The following is a 20,460-nucleotide window of genomic DNA, read 5'->3' as shown; positions in this document are numbered from 1 at the left end:
CTTTGATGTCCAGTGAGATGGTTATCAAGTGTAACCCTGAAGAAATGCCAGATTTAAGCTAGTCTCTTCTATATTGCTGCTGTGGTTACAAAGCAATGATAGGACTAGTTATATTTAGATGTTGCCTAGACTTAAGGGTGTACCAATGTATCTGAGCACCAGGCCCCTTCCTACTTACGTGTATAAACACTTGGAAAACCGTAGCTCTTACTACTTTGCCCCACTTTAGAAGAAATACGGAAACACAATTACTGGCTTTGATGGACTTATACAAGTATGTACCTCAGCTTACTCTCCCGAACAGATTCTGGGAGATAAGAAGCAGAGAAGGACATTGAATTATGACCCTAATTTTGATTAAACAGTCCGCTTTGTTCCCCCTATCCTCCCCATCCCCTATCTGCCCTCCCCGCATGTATGTGGCAGAGGCACTCTGACCTCAGGCACGGCAGGATCGCCCGTGGGAGCTGAGCGCCCGCCCGTCTGTCCCGCCGCCCCCGCGCACTAATTGGATTGTTTTGAGAATTTATGCCGGTTTGCACCCCTAGGAAAAAACAAAACAAAACAAAAAAAAACCCCACACCACGAAACTCCAAGGCACAGGGCTCACCCGCGGCTGGTCCTCCTCAGCCCAACAGGAAACACGAGTCGAACGCAAGGAAAACCCAGGGGGATGGGGGGCGGCCGGGACGTTCCGTTCCCGTCCCGTCCCGTCCCGTCGAGAAAGGCAGGCGGGCGGGAGGCGGGGAGGAGGGGTTTGGCCGGGGCCGGCGCCGGCATAAGAGGCGGAGAACCCTCAGGCGTGCTGGGACGGACGGTGTCCTTCTGTGCCGTGTCGTGCCGTGCCTGCCGGCAGGATGGAGGAGCGCTACAGCAAGGCGGAGACCCTGGCCCTGCGGAGGAAGCACATCGGGTAGGGGTGGCGGGAGCACCGGCCGGGAGCGGGGCAAGGGGGGAGGATGAGGAAGGTCTCCGGTGACAGCGCCCGTCTGGACCCGCTCGGCGCTGCCCCGGGGGCTCCCAGTGCTGGGCAGCCCCTCCGGCCATGGGACAAGACCCGGCGGGGAGGGGGACACGGACACACACAGGACCTGTCAGCCCCTCCCGCTTGCCAGGTCTTGGGGGCCACTTGGAACTCCCTAGGCGGGCTGCAGTAATTAAAACACTGCAGAGCAAACGCCACTTCACTTCTTCTGTAGATCAAAGCTAGCAGCCAGAACTCTGGTACTCAAGTGCACGTCTAAAATGAGGGGCGCTTTTTTTTTTTTTTTTTTTTTTTTTTTTTTTTTTTTTTTTTTTTTTTTTTTTTTTTTTTTTTTTTTTTTTTTTTTTTTTTTTTTTTTTTTTTTTGGTGTGAATAAACTGCATGCACCTGAAAAACAGCCGTCTCTTAAATGGAGCTGAGGCTATTCTTTAAGCTGAGTCTTACTGGGGGACATACAGGAGGGCTGTCAGCGGTTGTGACCTGAGTGATAGTCTTGGCTGTGCACATATCTGTGTGTTGCAAGGTTAGTTCCTCCAGTATGTGCAGCTTTAATGCTTTCTTCGGTAGGTGTTGCCAAGTGAAAAACAAGTCCAGGTTGTTAAAACAGTGCTACTTTGCTGATTGCATCTTAACTGTGTGGCATGCATAGAAAGCTCACTAAAGATTCAGAACTCACTGAAGATTCATAAAAGTCATAGTCATATAAAGAGAGAACATTGACAGCTCTTTAGGGGCAGCTCACTGTTAAGGGACTCCTGTCTGTGCCAGGATTGTAGGATTGAGCTGTGCTGGGTGAACAAAAAGAGACTTTCAGAGAATGGACTGACAGCAGAAAAATCTTCGGTCAGTAGATGGATAATGATGATATAGTGCACTGCTTTTAATGCACACCTGAGAAATAGCTGAAGATGTCAGAAAAGATCTATGCAACAGGGCAAGAAACTGCAAGAAATTGCTTTCTAGGAGTCACAGGCTTTACAAGCTCATAGTCTCAGTATACCAAACAAAAACTCCCAGACTTACCTGGAAAGAACTGTGTTTATCCAAGGCCATATAAACATTGCTAAAAGTTCAGAAGACTTTCCTTCTGCTCAGTAATATCATTCAGCATAATTACTTAGCTGGAACATTCTCTGGGGAGGATGAAGGGGAGGGGTGGTTCAGGGAAGTGTTTAAAGGGTACTTTGGATAACTTTATAAGGAGCCTGAGTTTTGCTGGAAGTCAGTGCAATTTATGTGCTTATAAAAAGCTGCTTTTAAAGATTTTATCCAAAATAAAGAGTGACATAGTGAGATTTTTAGGACCTACTCAGCACGTCTGAAAATAAAGTCTTCAAGGCATTAGTGTTTTGTTCTTTACTGTGACCTCTGTATGCTACAGTCATCCATTGCGTAATGAATTTTTGGCTATAGTATAAAACAATGCTTAACAGCTTGGTTTAGTCCCAGTGAGTTATTTGGCCATAGATGTCCATAAGGCATGTAAACAAACAAAGCTACAGCCTAGAAACACAGCAGGACGTATAAGGACCTGGAATGACGTGCAGTCACTGTGCTCCTGTGAAACCAATTGTAAGTCAAGCTTTGAAAACTCCCTTATTAAATACCTATTTCTGTTACCACTGTGCCTGGGGAAGTGTGTGGGGGCTTTTTTCATTTTTAGCAAGAGCCCTCTGCTTGACCACCACCTGAATGACTCACAAGCTCTTTGCAGAGGGAGGCAATTCAGCATTCAAAGGAGGTGGAACAACTGAAAATTAAAATGGTGTTATTTTATAATTATTCTTTTTTAGGCCTTCCTGCAAGGTTTTCTTTGCCAAGGACCCTCTGAAGATAGTGCGTGCTCAGGGCCAATATATGTTTGATGAGAAAGGAGAAAAATACTTAGACTGCATCAACAACGTTGCACATGGTAAGCAGTTCAACTTGTGAGACTGCTTCCATTCTTTAATTTCTAATAGGGATCAGAACTCACTTCTGCCAAGTGATGATGCTCACAGTGCTTCTCTGAATGTCCTTGTGTGGTTCAGTATCTGACTGCTTGCTAGTAATAACTAATTATTTTCTTCTTTAGTTGGCCACAGTCATCCATATGTGACAAAGGCTGCAACAAAACAGATGGAACTGCTCAACACAAACTCCCGCTTCCTGCATGACAACCTTGTTCAGTATGCCCAGCGTCTTACAGCCACCCTGCCTGAGAAACTCTCTGTTTGCTATTTTGTCAACTCTGGGTATGTCTGAATAGTATCTTTTTTTCCACTGTGACTATTTAGCTCCTCTTTGAGATGGACACTCAGGACAGCTTGGTCTAAGTCTTACTAAGTAGGACTTAGTAATATGCAACAAAAATACTTACAGTAGTATTCAAAACTTCCTTCTTATTTGCAATTGTCATATTTAGACAATATTTAGACATATTTATTTCTCAAAGAAAGAAAGCAAAAACATGAAACTGGCCTGCTAAACACAAGTGGGGATGGAAAAAAGCAAGAAAAGAATATTAAGACTTCAAATTGGTGACCACGACATACAGATTGGTGAATACCATCCGTAAATTGACACATAACCTCAGAAATTAGTAGTATTCTTTAGGCAGTCAGTTAGTCTGTGATCATTTTCGTTACCAGAAGAGACAACCTACAGGGACCTGTGAGCAGAGGGGCTGCGACAGGTTAGTCTGGAAGCCTGAGTGTTCTTCCAGGGTGCAGATTTGTGTTCTCTGCTGCCTGATGGTGCCATTGATGGGGAGGGTGGCAACACTGTGGAGTGTGGGAGATGGGGCATTACTTTTCAAGGGTTTGTAGCTGCATTGTGTTCCCAGCCGCAAAGCGGTCTCCTTTGTACCAAGAGGACGTAAATATCTAAAAACAAACTGGGGGAGGGAAATAAAGCATCTCTTTGTTTGCTGTTTATACAAAGAGCTGTTTTTTCTTTGCCCCCTTACGTGGCACTTGTAGTCTCAACCTCAGCATTGTAATCTGTAGAGTAACAGAGCCTGCTGTGTTGATTTATTATGTCCATTAGTCTCATGCATCATCTTCTGTGTCAGAACACCCTTTTAATTGGAAGCATTTCTTCACTGTTTTACCTCTGTATCTGTTATTATGCAGGTCTGAAGCAAATGATCTTGCTTTACGACTGGCTCGGCAGTACCGTGGGCACCAAGATGTGATCACCCTTGAAAAGTAAGTACATAGGGTACCTTATGTGAGTTCAGCCGGCAGCTCCTGCCATTGCTTCAGAATCGGCTTTGCAGCAACCCCCTGCTGTTTGTACTCCCCTGCCTGCTGAAAGAAAAGCTTTGTTGCTTTTGTATTAGAACAGGTCAGGAAATCCCTTTTTCACATTTGGATAAACATAAGTTTTGAAGATCTCTGAAAAATAAGCTTGTCAGTCACCCCAGAAGGTCAGTCACCTGTTAGAGGGCATTTCCCACAGGCAATCCCAAAGCAATTCAGGAGACTTGAATGCTGTTTTCAACAGCATTGAATTGTCTGGCCACTGGCCTGCTCTAGAAAAAAAGGCTTCTGTTTGTTATGCTTTGCTGGACATATTTGATTTTGCACAAATGATTATTCAGTGGTCAAGAAGAAAGATGCTGTAGCTTTGCAGTGGTGTTGCATTGATGCAAAGGTCTTCTCCAGTGAACACAAGTATGCACAGAAAACCAAGCGGTTCCAAATCAGGATGCATTGAGAGAGCCGTCAGCCATAGGGAAGGTGGCCAACCGTGTTTCTGGTGTATTTTCCTATCCTAGATGCAGCTGTAGGTTTGGTTATGCAGCTGTAGTGCTGGGTCTTCTTCTCAGGATGTGATTAGAAAGTCCAGCCAGAGCAACTGCAAGAGCACGTCTATCTGAACAGCAAAAAGCTTGTTTGACTCAGCTATCTCTGTTAGCCCTGTTAGGTCAGATCCCTGTTAGCCACACATTAACTCGTGTATGCTACTATGGGATTGTGATGTCTGATTTGGTTTGAGGCTCCCTTTCAGTTTATGGCTGAACAGAAGTGATTATTCCCTGAATGAATATGCTACATGCTTTAGGCTCAGAAGACTGGTTCCTCATTTCTAAATCAAAATAGCCTCTGACGTAACCAGCTTTAGCATACTCTGCAATATAAAGCTTTTCTATTCAAATAATATCCTTATTCTTCTGCCAAACCATCTATCCTGTGGGCTCTTCAGGGCAGATAGCAATGTGCTGTTGCTGCATAAGATCCTCACTTTCCAATGCAATGCACACTCTTGAGAGTCTTTGCAATAGTGTTGGGTGTAGCTTGCAGAGCTTGGGTTGGCCAGAGTGGGGCCCGCAGGTTGGAAATGAAGGAGCTGGACCCACTGCTGTTAGGTAGTTGGAGGTGGTGTGATCCAGGGGACATCATCTTGGTCTGCCCCCATGCTGGCACTTGATTTTATGCAAGCAAAAAACCCTCCTGGTTCCATTCTTGCTAGTGAGTTAAAGTCAACAGCAATTTCATATTGCCTTCAAGAGAAAGATTGAGTAAATTAAATCAAGTTCCATTCACAAACAGTGCTACTGTTTGCAGATGTAGTTGCTGATTCTGGATTATTTATGGACACAGTTGTAAATTTAGCTTTTCTCTCCATTTGGTAAAAACTGACTTGGATATTTAACACTCATGCAGTGCTTACCATGGCCATGTTACATCTCTGATTGACATCAGCCCCTATAAATTTAATCAGCTGGGAAAGGACTGCAAGAAGGAGTATGTGCATGTGGTAAGTGTGTTTTTGGGGGGCTTTTTTTTGTAATTTTTATGCCTGTTATGTAGCATATTGAATTACCCTCTTCTGGTATAAATACATTTTCATTTTGTTTTACTGATGCTAGAGTACATATGCTTCACTGTTTTTCAGTGGAATAAATATGGCAAAATTGTTTTCTTTTGGATTTTGAACTGGATATTCAGCTGTGAGGCTGATCTCCTTCAAGTGCTACAATTTTTCTTAGTCACTGCATTGTATAGTTACACAGTTTGATAAAACTAGCCAATATACATTGTGTTGGTTTGGCTAAAGTTATGCAGGACTTTGAGTCTACTTCCAAAAACTGGAAAGGAAGACTGCATAAGTTTACATGATCTGGGTATAGGGCTTATGGGGTGTCCAAGTGAGTGTGATTTTTTGTCAACTTAAACTCGTATATCTTACAAAGACAATAATCTTTCTCAGCTCGGAAATGTACACCAAACAGGTCTTTCCTATCTAGACCTCCTTGCGTTAACCGTACTGCCAAAGTAGTATTGATCTTTTTATACCACGTCCTTTCTCTTATTTACTGAACCTCTCCCAAAAGCAATATTAGAGGCTGGAATGTCACACAGATTTGTACCATGACTAGGATGCTGGAAGGGAAGTGACAGACTGGAAAACTCCATTCTCAAGTTGCAGAAATGGATCTCCTGTAAGAATCTGAAATAAGATGATATATGAGGACTCATTATTGTGTCCCGAGGGAGAGGAAGGACAATCTTGAAAGGTGGATGAGGTAGATGATAGCTCTTTCAACAGTTGTGTTCAGTAGTGTTGAATATATCACAAGGCTACTGTGAGTTTAAATTCCTCTAAGCATTTTTGCAGTTTGAAGCAGAAATTCAGGCTGTCCAATTACTTACCTGCGTGAAAAGCCAATAAAACAGAGCAGCAGAAAAGAAAGTAAATGTTTCATAGAAGCATGGCCTTTAAAAAAAAAAAAACAATTCGTCTTTTCAGGCTCCTTCTCCAGATATCTACAGAGGGAAATATAGGGAAGACCACCCAGATCCAGCAAGTGCTTATGCTGAAGAGGTGAAAAAGATTATTGAAGAAGCACAGAAGAATGGACGGAAGGTGTGTATTTTGTGCTTTAGAAATGCTGAGGCTTCATCTATTAAATGTGACATGGGGGCACGTAACAGGCAACCAAGAACTTGTTTCTTCACTCAGTTTCACATGCTTTGCCCTCCCTTTTTTTCTATGATGCGTTCTGTGTTCAAAATGGGCCATTTTTCTACCTGATGCTCTTATCATAGTTTTTCTAGGCATCAATGAAAGGGTCAGTAATACAGTTGAATATATGCAGATACAATCAAAGCTGTTTAATTTCCTGTTGTATGCACTGAACTGGTAGATTGTAAATATTTTAGGAAAAGGTTTGAGGTCAGCTGAAAAACTACATCACAAATTCTAACAAGGATATATAACAGTCTCTGGGGGGCAGAGAAAATCTTGATATTACATTTCTGAGCCTGGTAGCTTAAGATAACTTTGGAGTATATAAAAAGGTGAAACTTTCAATCATATACAATATGACCTTGATAAAAACAGACCATTTCTGAACAGATTTACCTAAAATGTGTGTTAATGTTTTATATGATGGCATTAGTGTGTTGAGACACATAGGGCTTGATCCAAAACCCACTGAAGTCCCAGAAGACTTCAGTGGAGACTGGAACATGTTCCCTTCTAGTCCAATAGACCTACATCACTTTTCTTTTAATTTCTTCATCGACTTTTTTTTATCCTCTACTAACGCACAGTTTTGTTTTTTCTTCCCTTGTTTCCTTTCTTTTGCATATTTCTTAGGTTTTGGTGACATAGACCTGTGGCAGGACAAGTTGTGCTAAAGGCTAAGCCTCACATGCTATGGGAAGCTTCGTTCTCTTTGGCCGTAGCATGACTCTTCAAATATAGTGTACGGTTCTTTACACGTTACTGCTCGGCCTTGTTTCCAGGAAGACTGCACCAGCACAGAGACCTCTTGATGCTGAGGGAGGGGTTCAGAAGTGGTGTGGGGATGCAATCCCTTAAATAGCAGACTTATGGCTGAGACCTTGGGGTAATATCGTATCTCTGCTGCATAGACCTCTGCTGTTGACAAGAAACGAATTTTGATGTTCCAGTGTATCTGATCTGCTGCTCTTACCCTTCTTGAATTAAAATAACTTTCTTTTTCATTCCTAGCGACTGGAATTATTTCATCTGTAATTCATTCTCCTCTTTTGTCAAGTACCTCATGCTGACATTTTACTTGTGTAGTTATTTGCATTAGGCAGGGGTGCCCAAAGGCTAGCCACAGGTCATCCTACAGTTCAGCTTCTACCCACCTCTACCTGGTGTTCAGAATTGAACAAAAAAGCTGGTCACCACATATACCTGCAAGTTTTATTAACTTCTTAGGGAAAAGGGCACACACAGTGTTGTGTGTCTCCTGTAAATTGAAATTTTTAAATAAATTTATGTAGCTCCCAGGAGTCTGATCCAACATCCACTGACACCAGTAAGTGCTGTCCAATTCAACAGCTGTAGGACAGTGGCTTAATGCCAATCCTTGTATTCCCATTAGGCTGCAAAGTTGACCCTGGCTACTGCAAATTTGGGCACTCCTGATTACAGAATGAATATATTCTTTAGCTGTAGCTGTTGTCAAGAGCCCTCAGTTGTCCAACCTGTTGCGTGATTAAATTAAGGCACATATTTAAACGTTTGTTTCTAGACTGTTAGATGTCAGTGCGAAGGCCAAGTAAGTGAACACAACTCTCACATGAGTTTGTTTCTTGTAGATTGCTGCCTTCATAGCTGAATCCATGCAAAGCTGTGGAGGCCAAGTAATTCCACCTGTGGGCTATTTCCAGAAAGTGGCAGAGTACGTACATCACTTCAAAATAGCATGACTGAAAAATTAACCAAAGAAACGCTTTTTTCACTATAGGCTTATCTAATCAATTCAGCTATTAACCTCTCTTGTTCTTGGCTGCTGTTTATTTCTATTTATTGAAGAGTATGGTTCCACTTCCAATTTTTATGGAATATCAGACAAATTTTTTTTTGCTAGATAATTGCCGTTCCTTACCTATCTTTAATTCTTAGTCACAAGTTTGATGGAAGGTGGAGCTAAACCATCACAGTTATAATCCAGCAGTACCATTATAGTGCCCCTCTTTTCCATCAAAATGTCAGATTTTTTTTTCTTAATATGTAGCTTACTAAAAATTCCATAGCTATAAAATAGCTTTAGTTGTGTTCTTTCTTTTTTTCCTAACCTGGTCCCACACTGGAGAATTTCTGTGGTACAGACTCCTTTGTCCCTGATTGCCTCCCCAAGTTGTGTTCTGCAGCACTAGTCTTTCAAGCTACTCTGTTTGGTTTTAGGTATGTGCGTGCAGCGGGTGGAGTGTTCATAGCTGATGAGGTCCAGGTTGGCTTTGGCAGAGTTGGGAAGCACTTTTGGGCATTCCAGCTGCAAGGCGAAGACTTTGTACCTGACATTGTCACCATGGGAAAGCCCATTGGCAACGGACACCCTATGTCTTGTGTGGTCACAACAAGGGAAGTTGCAGAAGCTTTTGGTGCTTCTGGATTGGAGTATTTCAATACAGTAAGTTCATAGGTGAAGCTTTGCCTTTTTTTTTCCTTTTGGTTGGCATTTAAGAGCTAGAAGTTTCTCAGGTGATTCAACTAACATCTGCATCCATCATGTTACTAAGAGCTCAAGTCAACCATAGTCTAATATCTAAAAGCAAGTGTAGAGGCTCTGAAATGTGTTCTGTATCAAGTGGTACATTTTCATATGGACGAGCACTAGCTCTCTGGCAAGTAATGCATCTCAAGTCACATCCATACAAATAAATTCTTCCTTATGCCTCTTTACCTCTCCCCGCTCTGAAATGCTGATCATGTAAAATTTCATTTTCTTGGATAGGCTTAGTGCTTGTGGAACTCATGCCCTAGCAGACCTTGCTCTGCAGTTGAAACCTAACAAAACAGTGACCCTTTACCAGGAAACGTCTCATCTGCATTCATGCCAGAGAGGTGCAGCTTCCCTCCCATTTACTGAGCCCTCTTTCTGCTCGTGTGACTCAGCCTTCTTCCCAGCTACCACTGATCCCCCTGCTTTTAATGGAGTTTATACCCTCCAGTTCAAGAAATATCGGATCTATCACCCACTGCCCTTCCCAAGGAGCATTTTGTCTGCACCTGCAATCAGCTGAACGTTTCAGTCCTGAAGTCTTCAAATTACTGAGACCAGAAGTGAAGGAAAAGGGAGCCCCTCCCTAGTCCAAAGTTTTCTTCATGACTTGTCAAGAAGGAGAGAGCAAGTGAAAATTACGTAGATAGACAGAGATGAATTTTTTGATGGCTTTTGTTTTCAATGATGGGTTTTGTTTTCCTGTTTTTCTTTGCTATCAGTTTGGAGGCAATCCAGTGTCTTGTGCTATTGGAATGGCTGTGCTGGATGTAATAGAAAAAGAAGATCTCCAAGGAAATGCTACGCGTGTAGGAAATTATCTCCTGGAGTTGCTGGCTGAGCAAAAGAAGAAACATCCCTTAGTGGGAGATATCAGGTAGGTGTGTTACAGCAATGTCAGAGAAAAAAATAACTCTGCAACAAGTTTGGAGTTAGTGGAACACAGAAACATTATGATTTTGCTACACCTCGTTTTTAAAAGGGACTATCCAAAACTTAGTTAAGTATAAGCATAACCACTAGAAAAGCTCTGGGAGAGTAGGTTAAAGAGCCATCTGCATCAGATAACCCAGCTGTCAGCACACTTCTTGTGATGATGCAGACTTTGTTCAAATCTATGGTCAATTTACTTGGGAGATGTTACTATGGATTTTCTTCATCTCATGTTACTACCACTGATAATCGCCATTGGGTTTTTTGGAGGGAAGGAGTTGGGTTGTGGAGTTTGTATACTTCTGTTTTTGTTTTTCTTATTTGTCTTCCACAGCCTCCTGGCTTGGGATTTGCAGGATAAGAGAGAAAGAAAATTATTCTATTGTTCTTAACTGGCCATGTAACCTTAATGAGACAGCTAAATTTATTTATCCAGGAGTATCTGTTATCCCATTTGATTATGTGAAGCAGCCAAAAGGCAATCAAAGAGAAAGTCTCCTTTTTCATGCTCCTTCCCCCATTTGCGCTCCAGGGAAGGGAACTGCAGTTGTTAGAAACAGGTATTGCATTTTCAGCAGAAAGCTTGGGTTACTGACACTGGATTTCACTTGTCTGTACTTTTTTTTCTCTACTCCAGGGGTGTTGGATTGTTTGTTGGAGTGGATCTTGTGAAAGATCAACAAAAGCGAACACCAGCCACTGCTGAAGCCCTCCATCTTATTTACAAGTAAGTAGTTATTCAAGACTATGTGCAGTGTTCAAACCCTCCTTATATTCTCCAGCAGTTATTCATTAATGTCAGTTTAAATTTGTTAGTTTTTGATAACATAGTACTAGAAAAAGAAAACTTTCAAAATCTATCTCAGCCTGACGGGTGTGACAGGACACAATATAGTAGTCTTACACCCACACCTAACACAAATGTTTCCTCTTTCCACAGACTCAAAGAGCGTCAAATCCTTCTTAGTGCAGATGGACCCTACAGAAATATTCTAAAATTTAAACCACCAATGTGTTTCACAATGGAAGATGCAAAACATGCAGTGGAGACAATTGATGCACTTCTTACCGGTATGCACGCTTTAGGGCTCAAAGGAATACTCTTTGTTCATTTCCCCATGACCCCTTAGAAACACCAGGCACCATAACCTAGGCCATTACATGCAAGGAGAAGTAATAAACTGCGTTTCTTACCACTTGTCCAAACTGCCGTTCATCATGCAATTATTATAAATAAACAAAAAGCCCCATATGTACCTAATCCAAATTTCAGGCAAAATCCTGCTCTTAATCCTTTCTCTCACAGACTCAGTGCTTTTACTCTTTTCTGGTCACATATGCTGTACGTTAAGGAGTGCATATATTAATTCAGCAAAGGCCTGAAACACACTGCAGAAACACTGGTGTAGCTTTCCATAATGTGCTCTACCTACTTTTTTTTCCTTTTGTGTTTGGTTGTTGTTTTTTTTTTTTCCACTGGCGTATTGCAATGTGATTGTCTTATTGAAATTAGCCTGAAGGTTTTCAGGCTCTATTGATCTTTTCCTGGGGACCAATCCAGAGGAAAATAATATCTGGTATACTATTAGCATAAGGACTTTCCAAGCCCATTCTATGCTTCCACCTTCTGAGATTTTAACAACTAGAGTTACCATTTAACAACTAGAGGTATCATGAACCTGCTGGACAAAGGCAGAATCCCACCTTGAAAGGTCTATTTGATACTCCATGCCACAGTCAAGTGGCTAATTCTTTTCTTTTCTCTAAACACCCCCAAGCTATACAGTCCTGATAGATTCATCACATTGCCTTGAAAAATTATTTAGAAAGTATTCATCATTCTTTCCTTATTCTTCTTGTGATAAATTCCCAGAGGAATAGCTGGTTTTTCACTTCAGCCAGCTATTAAATTGACTCTATGTTTACTTACCCCTGGTTCTTTTTAATTTAATTATTTTATTACTTTCTTTTCAGAAATGGAAGAGGCCACTGGAATGAAGACAGAAAATAATGCATCTACAAATATACAGTGTAAAAGAAAAGTATGTTTTTTTTTTTTTTTTTAAACTCTTATTCAGATAGGTGTTTGGCAAAGCAATTATAAATTACTTTGGTAGAGCATGACTTCATTTTTGGTAGCGTGAGTGACTCTGTACCTTGAAACTGAGCTCAGAACATAACTCGCTACTAGAAATCTGAGAGGATTGTCTCAGTGAGACAAATCTAAAAAGAGCTGAGTAATACAGACCTACAATGAGAAACATGTTACAGATGAGCCCCTTGCCTTATCTGCCTATGTGTAAATAAGACCAACCAGACTTTGAGCCGCACAAAGTCATGAGCACAGCAGTCAGCGATTACTAGTTCTAAGTATTACATGCAACTGATGGATATTTGGCTTTCTAAGCAAGCCTTCAGCCTGGAAGGTGTCCAGGTTTTTGGACAGTTCCAAGGATTTTGTTTCCACTGTAGCTCTTTGAGTATGAATGGCTGACAGGCATCCAAACTAGAACTTCTTAGGTTTCAGCCTCAGCTTTGGATGATCACATATAGTTTCTCACTCCTTTAAAAACATGTCACCCTCTTTATAGAAAAGCTTGCTAAACTGTCCCTTGGTGGATTTTCCAGCAAGGTGATGTGGGGGTGAGAAAGCAAAAGCTCAGCTGTCTAGGGATGTAGTAATTAAGCAGAGACCCGATAAATTATTGGTTATACATATAGATTTTACTGGATTTACAGTGCAAGCCACCTCTTACAAACATTTTTACACATTCAGTTCAATGTCTTTCAAAACTAAGATATTGTGCCGGTAATACAGAGTCAGACAGAGCTACCTAACGGGAACCAAGTCCAGGGGTTGCCTGGTGGAAAACACGCACGTGCCTCCACTGACTTTTCCTTCCTGTTTCAGACAACTGAAGAGACTTCTCAACCAGAAGGTGCAAGTGAAAGCACCGGCCACATGAATGGAGCTGCCTGCAGACAAGAAAATGGGATTTATTCGAAAAAACGCTCACTGTCAAGTAAAAGAATAAGAACATGAAGGCGGAAAGTTCCTTCATTCAGTTTGAATTTGTGTTCAGTCTTGCTTTTGAGACGAAGAGTGCAATAGTCCGAGCCTTAGGATCTGTTTGAAGCCTAGTCATGCCTTCCATAACCTGTCTGAATTCCTATTAGCTTCAGTAGGTTTAAAATACCTTTTCAGATACATGAGAACTGTGCCACGTGGTTTGAAATGTAGATGTGACAGAACAGAGAAGCCATACAAAAATACCGTGGTGCCGATGGCAGGCTTGATACAGGTACACAAACTCAGTGAAAACTGCAGATTTACCCATATTATGCAGAATCTGATATGCTTAAAGCCATAAAGCAGATGCCAATCTTATTAAGTTTAAAAATATATGCTTAATATGCTATTTTTACATTATTTTAAATTTCAATATGTAATATTGAGATGTTAATTACTTCCCATGTTTTAATGGCTGAATTCACTTAACAATTGCTTGAGAAAGAAATCGTTATTATCTTCCAGTGTAACTTAGGTCCTATGGACCATATTCCCAGCTGATGTAAATTAGAGTAGCTTTGCTAATGTTGACAATGCTCTATTAAGAGCCTACCACTCTATATGTAGAGACACAATGTCTATGCAAGGCATTCTCACCACAAATTCAGAGAATGAAAAATCTAATTTTCTATGAATAAAGCAACTTTTATAGATAACTATTTATATAGAGCAAGATTTTATGATTTTTTTTCCCCAAAAGTTTATAGATTGAACCCTGTGAGTCCATAAAATAAGCAAGTATATATAATTTCAGACACACTGATTGATTGAATTTAACCTAAAGGTCTCTCATTTTAGTTGTTTTGACAGTCACGGGAATTGCTGCCTGATGATGTCAAAGCAGTGCTGTTACTTTCTGTCAGTAGTGATGAAGGGTCACATACCAGTTCCATGGGATCCTGACACATAAATGGCTATGCTAACACTGGGTAGATTACTAAAATGAGAGGACCACTGCATAAACCACGCATGCAGCCACTGCCTATCTGTGCTGCAGATACTTTAGACTGACTTGCCTCCTTGTCAGTGTTAAATTTCAATGAAAGCACACAAGCCCTGCTTCTCTTTCTTAATACATGTACAACTCCATGCTGTAGAGGACATGGGGGGCTTTCCAAATAGTTTGTACTTGAGAAAAAAATCCGAAATGTATTTATTTCCTCTTCAATTTTAATACCCTCAGTTCTGCTGTTTCCTCATTGCTGCTAACGATCTTACTGATATGACATAAAATTGAGCACCTTATCTATTTTCATGTTTTCCACAATTTGCTACATTATTATTGATGTGTCTGGCGTAACATCCTCAACATCCAACATCCTCAAGCTTATTTTCTGTTTCATGATGCTTGAATAATTTTTCCATAAAAATAAATCTCTTGTTCGTAATTATGACTTCCTTTGCAAAGAGGTGGGTTTTTTTTTTGGTTTAATTTTATTCTTCAGTAATACCCATTTGATGAGGGAAGTAACTTCAGTTTTGGCTGGAGGTTGTCTCTATGCCAAAGCAGAACTGATTAGGCTGTGTTTCCCTGAGACCCTCAGCTCTTGGCAGCTCTTAGCCTCCAAGCCAGGTGTTGCCTCAGCTGCTACAATTCAGCCCCTGCTAACCCTTCACCTGGAAGGACACCAAAATGAAAAGGTCTTTTCCAAAATGAAACTACATAAGGAACTGAGTCAACTAAAATGAAACTACACAAGGAACTGAGTCAACTAAAATGCAACTGCACAAGGAAATAAGTCAGCCTAATTTGGTATGTCCAAAGACATGGCTTAGGCCACTCCTTGTATGGAGTGCCACTATTTGCATTTTACCTCATCCACTGCGTGCAACAGCAGCAAAATGCACTTCCAAGGAAGCAAATATTTGTGTGATTTATCCAAAGTCTTAAGCTCAGAGGCACAGAGCTCAGCAGTCTGTACTATGACACTGACTGTTGTGGCAGGTCATTAATATTTTATTTTCGAAAGTACGTCAAAGAACTAGAGGCTAGAGGTAAAAAATCCAATTAGAATAAATCTGCTATGGGTGTGTGGGGGGGTGCGTATCTGAAGTTTGCAAACTCATAAACACAAGGGGCCTGTGCCTCTTTACTGCTACGTGTACCTGTGTCTTGCTTCTGCACATGCTCAAAATGTTTGGAAAAACCATTGCTCCTATTGTTTTTACCCCAGCTTCTGCTTCACAAGTCAGGAAGCTCTCTACCTCTTGGTTCTGCTCATTTTGCAAGGTGTGAGTTACCTAGAACTAAATCTCCCAGTTTCGTTAAACAAGAGAGGATATCACTCCTTTGAGACACACTGTAAAAGGACACTATCATTTAAACGGAGGAACCAATCCAACAGTTACCAGGAGTTGAGCTAGACCTACTACACTTACCATTACTATATCAATATTCCCACAGGACCTCAGAGTCCACCCACAAGATTAAGCACAATCATTACTGTGAAGGGCTTACTTTTTAGAAGAGCCTGACTAAGGGATGGGAGAGTGGAAGCAGAAATGATTAAGGCTAAACACAGCTGCTTCTTTCTACCTCTCCTATCCTGGCCGTGCAATTCCTGGTTTTAGCCATATGTTTCAACATCCCTGCTAGCCCTTACAATCATCAGACACCTCCATAAGCCAGTTCAACTCACTAAACTTTGTGTAAACAAAAATAAGACCATGTGTTTTCTGCAAGGCACATGCAGGAGTAAAAGATAGTGAAATAAAGGAAAGGCGGGACTCCATCTCAAGTGGGTATCACACATTGGAGTTGGTTTTATGTATATCTTCACTCTAACTCATCCTACTGGAAGCTGAACCAAGGCAATTTGATTGTATTCTCATAGTTCTCCACTGTTTCCATCACTTTTATGTTGCACATGTATGACTTTTAAGCAGACAGGTTAGAAGAAGGGATAAAGACAGTGCTTGTTGCAAATACTGATGAAAATGTGACACTGGTTGTCTGAATCCACTGCCAGTTAATTCCCTTACATAAAAACAAGCAGGACTGAGGCTGCATGCAGTTGGAAAGCTATGCCTTAGACAGCACTGTTCTGGAGAGAAGAATTGGCACCAAAAGTTGCCATGTCAGCAAAACACCACAGAACTGGCAGGGAAACAGATTATGCCTTAGCTCCATAAGATATTGCAACAGGACTACACTGTCCCATTGAACAGAAGAATTAAATTATGCAGGAGTATTATATAATGTCTATGGGGTTTTTTTGTTTTTGTTTTTGTTTTGTTTTTTGTTTTATCTTGTGGGTTTTTTGGGTTTTTGTTTGTTTGTTTGTTTGTTTGTTTTTAGACATACAAAGGCCTCTTATCAGTTAGTACATTTATAATCTTCACAACTGTTAAGCTTGGTGGCTGGGAACTAGCAGACAGCCCCAACACAGAAAGTCCAGAAGAAAGTCCACACACACATTCAGAAGAAGCAAGCTCTTGATTATATCTGGTAAAATAAGGGAGGTAAATGAAGGGGATTAAGGACAACTCTGAAAAAATTATTTTATATGTGCCATTGCAATTCACAAGGCACTTCTGTTTTAAAAAAAAAAAAAAAAAAAAGCCGAGACAAAAATTCATTTTTAATATGACAAAGGTCTGGGTCAAAGGTCTGAGACAGCACTTTCAGCACCAACATACAAAAAAATAACACCTAGAAAGAGAAGTCAAAAATACCCATCAGAAAATTATATCCAAGTGGAGAAGGTTGTTCAAATGCCACTTGCAAAATGGGATGCAAGAATACATACAAGTACCTCTTGGATAGTAAGCTCCCAGTGCTACAGATACTCTAAGCTAGGAGCTGAAAACAACAGAATGTGTTAAAGAAGCTACTAGTGGCAATATACTAGAGAAGACAAAGTAAGGGATTGGGATGCCAATGAAATAGTATTTATTATACTATATGGTTATGTACGGGGAGTGTTCAACCTACTTCTATGGGCCTTTTCTCCATTTAATAAAATAACTTGAAAAAAAAACCAAAACAAATTACTTGCAAGCAGGGCAAATTAGCTCATAGCAGCAGAAACATCAGTTTAATTTTCCAGGTTTCTCAGTGATGACTTAAGCAGGTGTTGTAATAACGTTTCTTTTCAACCTGGACCTGGCCTGTGCTGCTGCTAGCCAAGCTCTGCCAGAAGGATTATGCAAGGGAAGACAAGGCCAAATGACTGTGATGGGATTTCCCTATCTCTGCTATCCATACACATTTGTATTTTCCCACCTGGAACATTCGATTTTCTTGGTGCCTGTGGTTCAGCTTCCAGAGATGCAGGGTGTCTTACAAAGTCCATGAGAAACAGCTCTACAGAGGAAGAATCTTCATGTTGATATTTCATAAGGAAAGACATTTGGCCCTAAATGAAAAAACTCTAAATACAAAGCACCAAAAGTTTAAAGCCTTCCCTGAGCCCACAGCTCAAGACCAATCTGCACGAAGCAGAACAGTCTCCAGTCTCTCCCACCTGTGCTCACAGCCATTCATGTGTCTTAGGGTGAACACTGCTCCAATATCACAATAACATACATTTACAACAATATCGAATTTTAAAAAATAAATTAAAGGAAGCGGAAGGGGAAGAACATGAAGAAATGTGTTTTGGCACAGCACTGAAGTTTGCTAAAAGTCTTAATAATCAACAAGGCAGAAAATCCTGGGGTTGCATGAAAACCTGGAAAAGGATTTCTGGCTTCAGCTTAGCTACTGATTCATTACACAGCTCAAAGACTGACAACATCTTTATGTCTCTATTTACTTCCACATATAAAATCAGCTGTAACAACCTTTGTTATGGTTTGTAAAGGTCAATCACCTTATCAGGAACAATACTAGTTATATAGGACTGCAAGTCCCAAAGTACAGTTAGCTCAATTTACTTATTTGGAGTTATGTCTCTTTATTAATTGCTTGGTTTTGTCAGGGAATAAACTCCTATGATGGGTAGTACAAAGCAGAGATTGATTTTGTGAAATATCAGAAAGCAATGAAGAAACACAGCCACAGAACCACAGGGAAGAAAGCAGTCTGGCTAGCATCTCCCAGGAAGCTTAAATATCTGTAAATACATTTTCAGTTGCTACAAGACACTTCTTTAAACAAATAGAAGGCTTCTGGTATCCAATCCTTAGTTTCTTCATTCTAGTCTCAAAATAAGGCATGAAAGGAGTTCATCTGGAAAAAAACCTGCTAACATGCTCCAGTGCCTTGCTCTTGCAAACAAAGATTTCTGTTCACAGTACTTATAATCAGCTCTCAATTAAGTTAGCTTTATTCTATTCCTTATTAGGCAAGACACAGATCTTATAACTCATAAATAAATTAGACTATAAGGGCCGACTATATACTGACATTCAGCTTTGAAGAACGGCATTTGAGTACAGACAAGACCTACAAGTTTCCGTGAGACAAGACCAGATTCCCTTCCAAGCTATTCATCTATACAAAAATAATCACAACATTTAACGCTGCTTTCTTAACTCACAGTGAAATGATGACACTCTTATAGGTGGTAAAATACTAGTGGAAAAAAAAAATTACTTCCAGTGTAAACGAGACTTGATGTAAGACAGTTTTTTTCTGACACTGATGTGTAAATATAACAAATGCATACAGGTAAGGACTGTAACTTCATTCTTTTGTCTAAAGTGTATTAAACTACTTCTCAGTTCACAAGAGAGGTTGGAGAGCTACCTGCGAGCACTGTGTAAAACTATTTGCCTACAAATGCACATGGCTTCATATGAAGTTCAGAAGACTTTTCCTTCATATCCCTAATTACTTATTTGCTGCATCCCAATGAAATTCCTGTTCTCCTTTTACTACACCATAAATCTTTTCCTAGTTTGTATTTGAGAGCACAGGGATGGAGCACTGGAAAGCATGCTGAGAGAGCACTTTGTATTGCAATCATTCCCTCCTCCAAGTACAATCAAAGCAGCGCAGACTTTCAGGTGCTGTTGGGTACCCATCTCCAGGTATATTTGCTGTTCATTTTATTTTGTCTTCCAGCATTCATAAAATTATCAAACATCTTTTTCCTCCTTGACCCCTCAAATATAAACTCATACAGAAACAGGTAAACAGCCATGTACCAAAGCAATTTCTCTGTAAGGCAATCTCTTTATGCTCAATAAATATAATATGAAACAGAAGGAATCTCCATTTGATGTATTTTTGAGCTGAATAAAATAAATTTTATGAAGGAAGGGGGCTTAGGTAGAGACTAGTAATCACAGGTGAACCATTTAAGAATACTTCAACATATTGCTGTCGTGGGAAAAGACATTTCCACAGGTAACAAAGAAAAGGAAAAAACAGTAAGATATCTGCAGGCCACTGCTGGAAAAGAAGGAAACACTATCTAAGTACAAATCCTGAAAAACACAGAGATTTAAAAGTGTGGTCAACAAAGACTACATTAACAACAACAAAAAAAAACCATCCTCATTTATGATCCCAGGTCTTGATTGTATGTCATTCTTCAAACTGAGCAAATCTTTGCACCAAAACATGTTATATGGATTAACCTGGTTTACCTATAGGTTTAATGCTGTTAGAAATGGGTTCTGCGGAAAGCCTTGTAACCACAAAATGCATTAGGGACCTTTAAAACATTAAATGCCTAGAGAATGCTTGTAAGCAAAAATAGCCGGGCTTCTTCAACTGTACACACAGGAAAATTGTCAAAAGCTACAACCACTTTGTGACCTTACGTGCCTTTCTCATGACAGGGATGGATACCCTGCTAAATCCTGCCATCAGTTGTTTGAGCTTTCCTGAGGCTCTGCTCTGGGTCTGAGTGTAGCACCGCAAGTCTCTGCACCTGCAGTGATGCTACAGGTTGCGCAGAGTTCAGATGCCCGTAATCCTGCTGCTCAGAATGAGTGAGACCACATGGATTACCTAGCTTCCTGAAAACAAAATACCTTTTCAACGTGTAAAACTGCAGCACCTACAGGAATACTGACCAAAAGGCATAGCATCTTCAAAATTGCCTAGAT

The 20,460-nt window shown here is 40.6% G+C and overlaps 1 protein-coding gene across 1 annotated transcript; it reads left to right on the top strand.

Moving 5' to 3' along the window:
* The first annotated feature begins 778 nt into the window (after positions 1–778).
* ETNPPL (ethanolamine-phosphate phospho-lyase) lies at positions 779–14,430 on the top strand. The gene is made up of 13 exons (XM_027884737.1): positions 779–913; positions 2,779–2,897; positions 3,060–3,219; positions 4,099–4,173; positions 5,635–5,728; positions 6,722–6,838; positions 8,551–8,633; positions 9,140–9,365; positions 10,178–10,332; positions 11,026–11,115; positions 11,329–11,459; positions 12,363–12,430; positions 13,300–14,430. Exons 1-13 carry the CDS (start codon positions 858–860, stop codon positions 13,429–13,431), a joined length of 1,506 nt encoding a protein of 501 aa, XP_027740538.1. The 5' UTR covers positions 779–857; the 3' UTR covers positions 13,432–14,430.
* Positions 14,431–20,460: the final 6,030 nt, after the last annotated feature.

The sequence above is a fragment of the Empidonax traillii genome, unplaced genomic scaffold, assembly GCF_003031625.1.
Source record: "Empidonax traillii isolate 1590-97213 ecotype Southwest subspecies unplaced genomic scaffold, ASM303162v1 scaffold154:size1206225, whole genome shotgun sequence".
Classification (NCBI taxonomy): domain Eukaryota; kingdom Metazoa; phylum Chordata; class Aves; order Passeriformes; family Tyrannidae; genus Empidonax; species Empidonax traillii.
The sequence above is the reverse complement of the archived record's forward strand: the minus strand, read 5'-3'. Positions and strand labels throughout refer to the sequence as shown.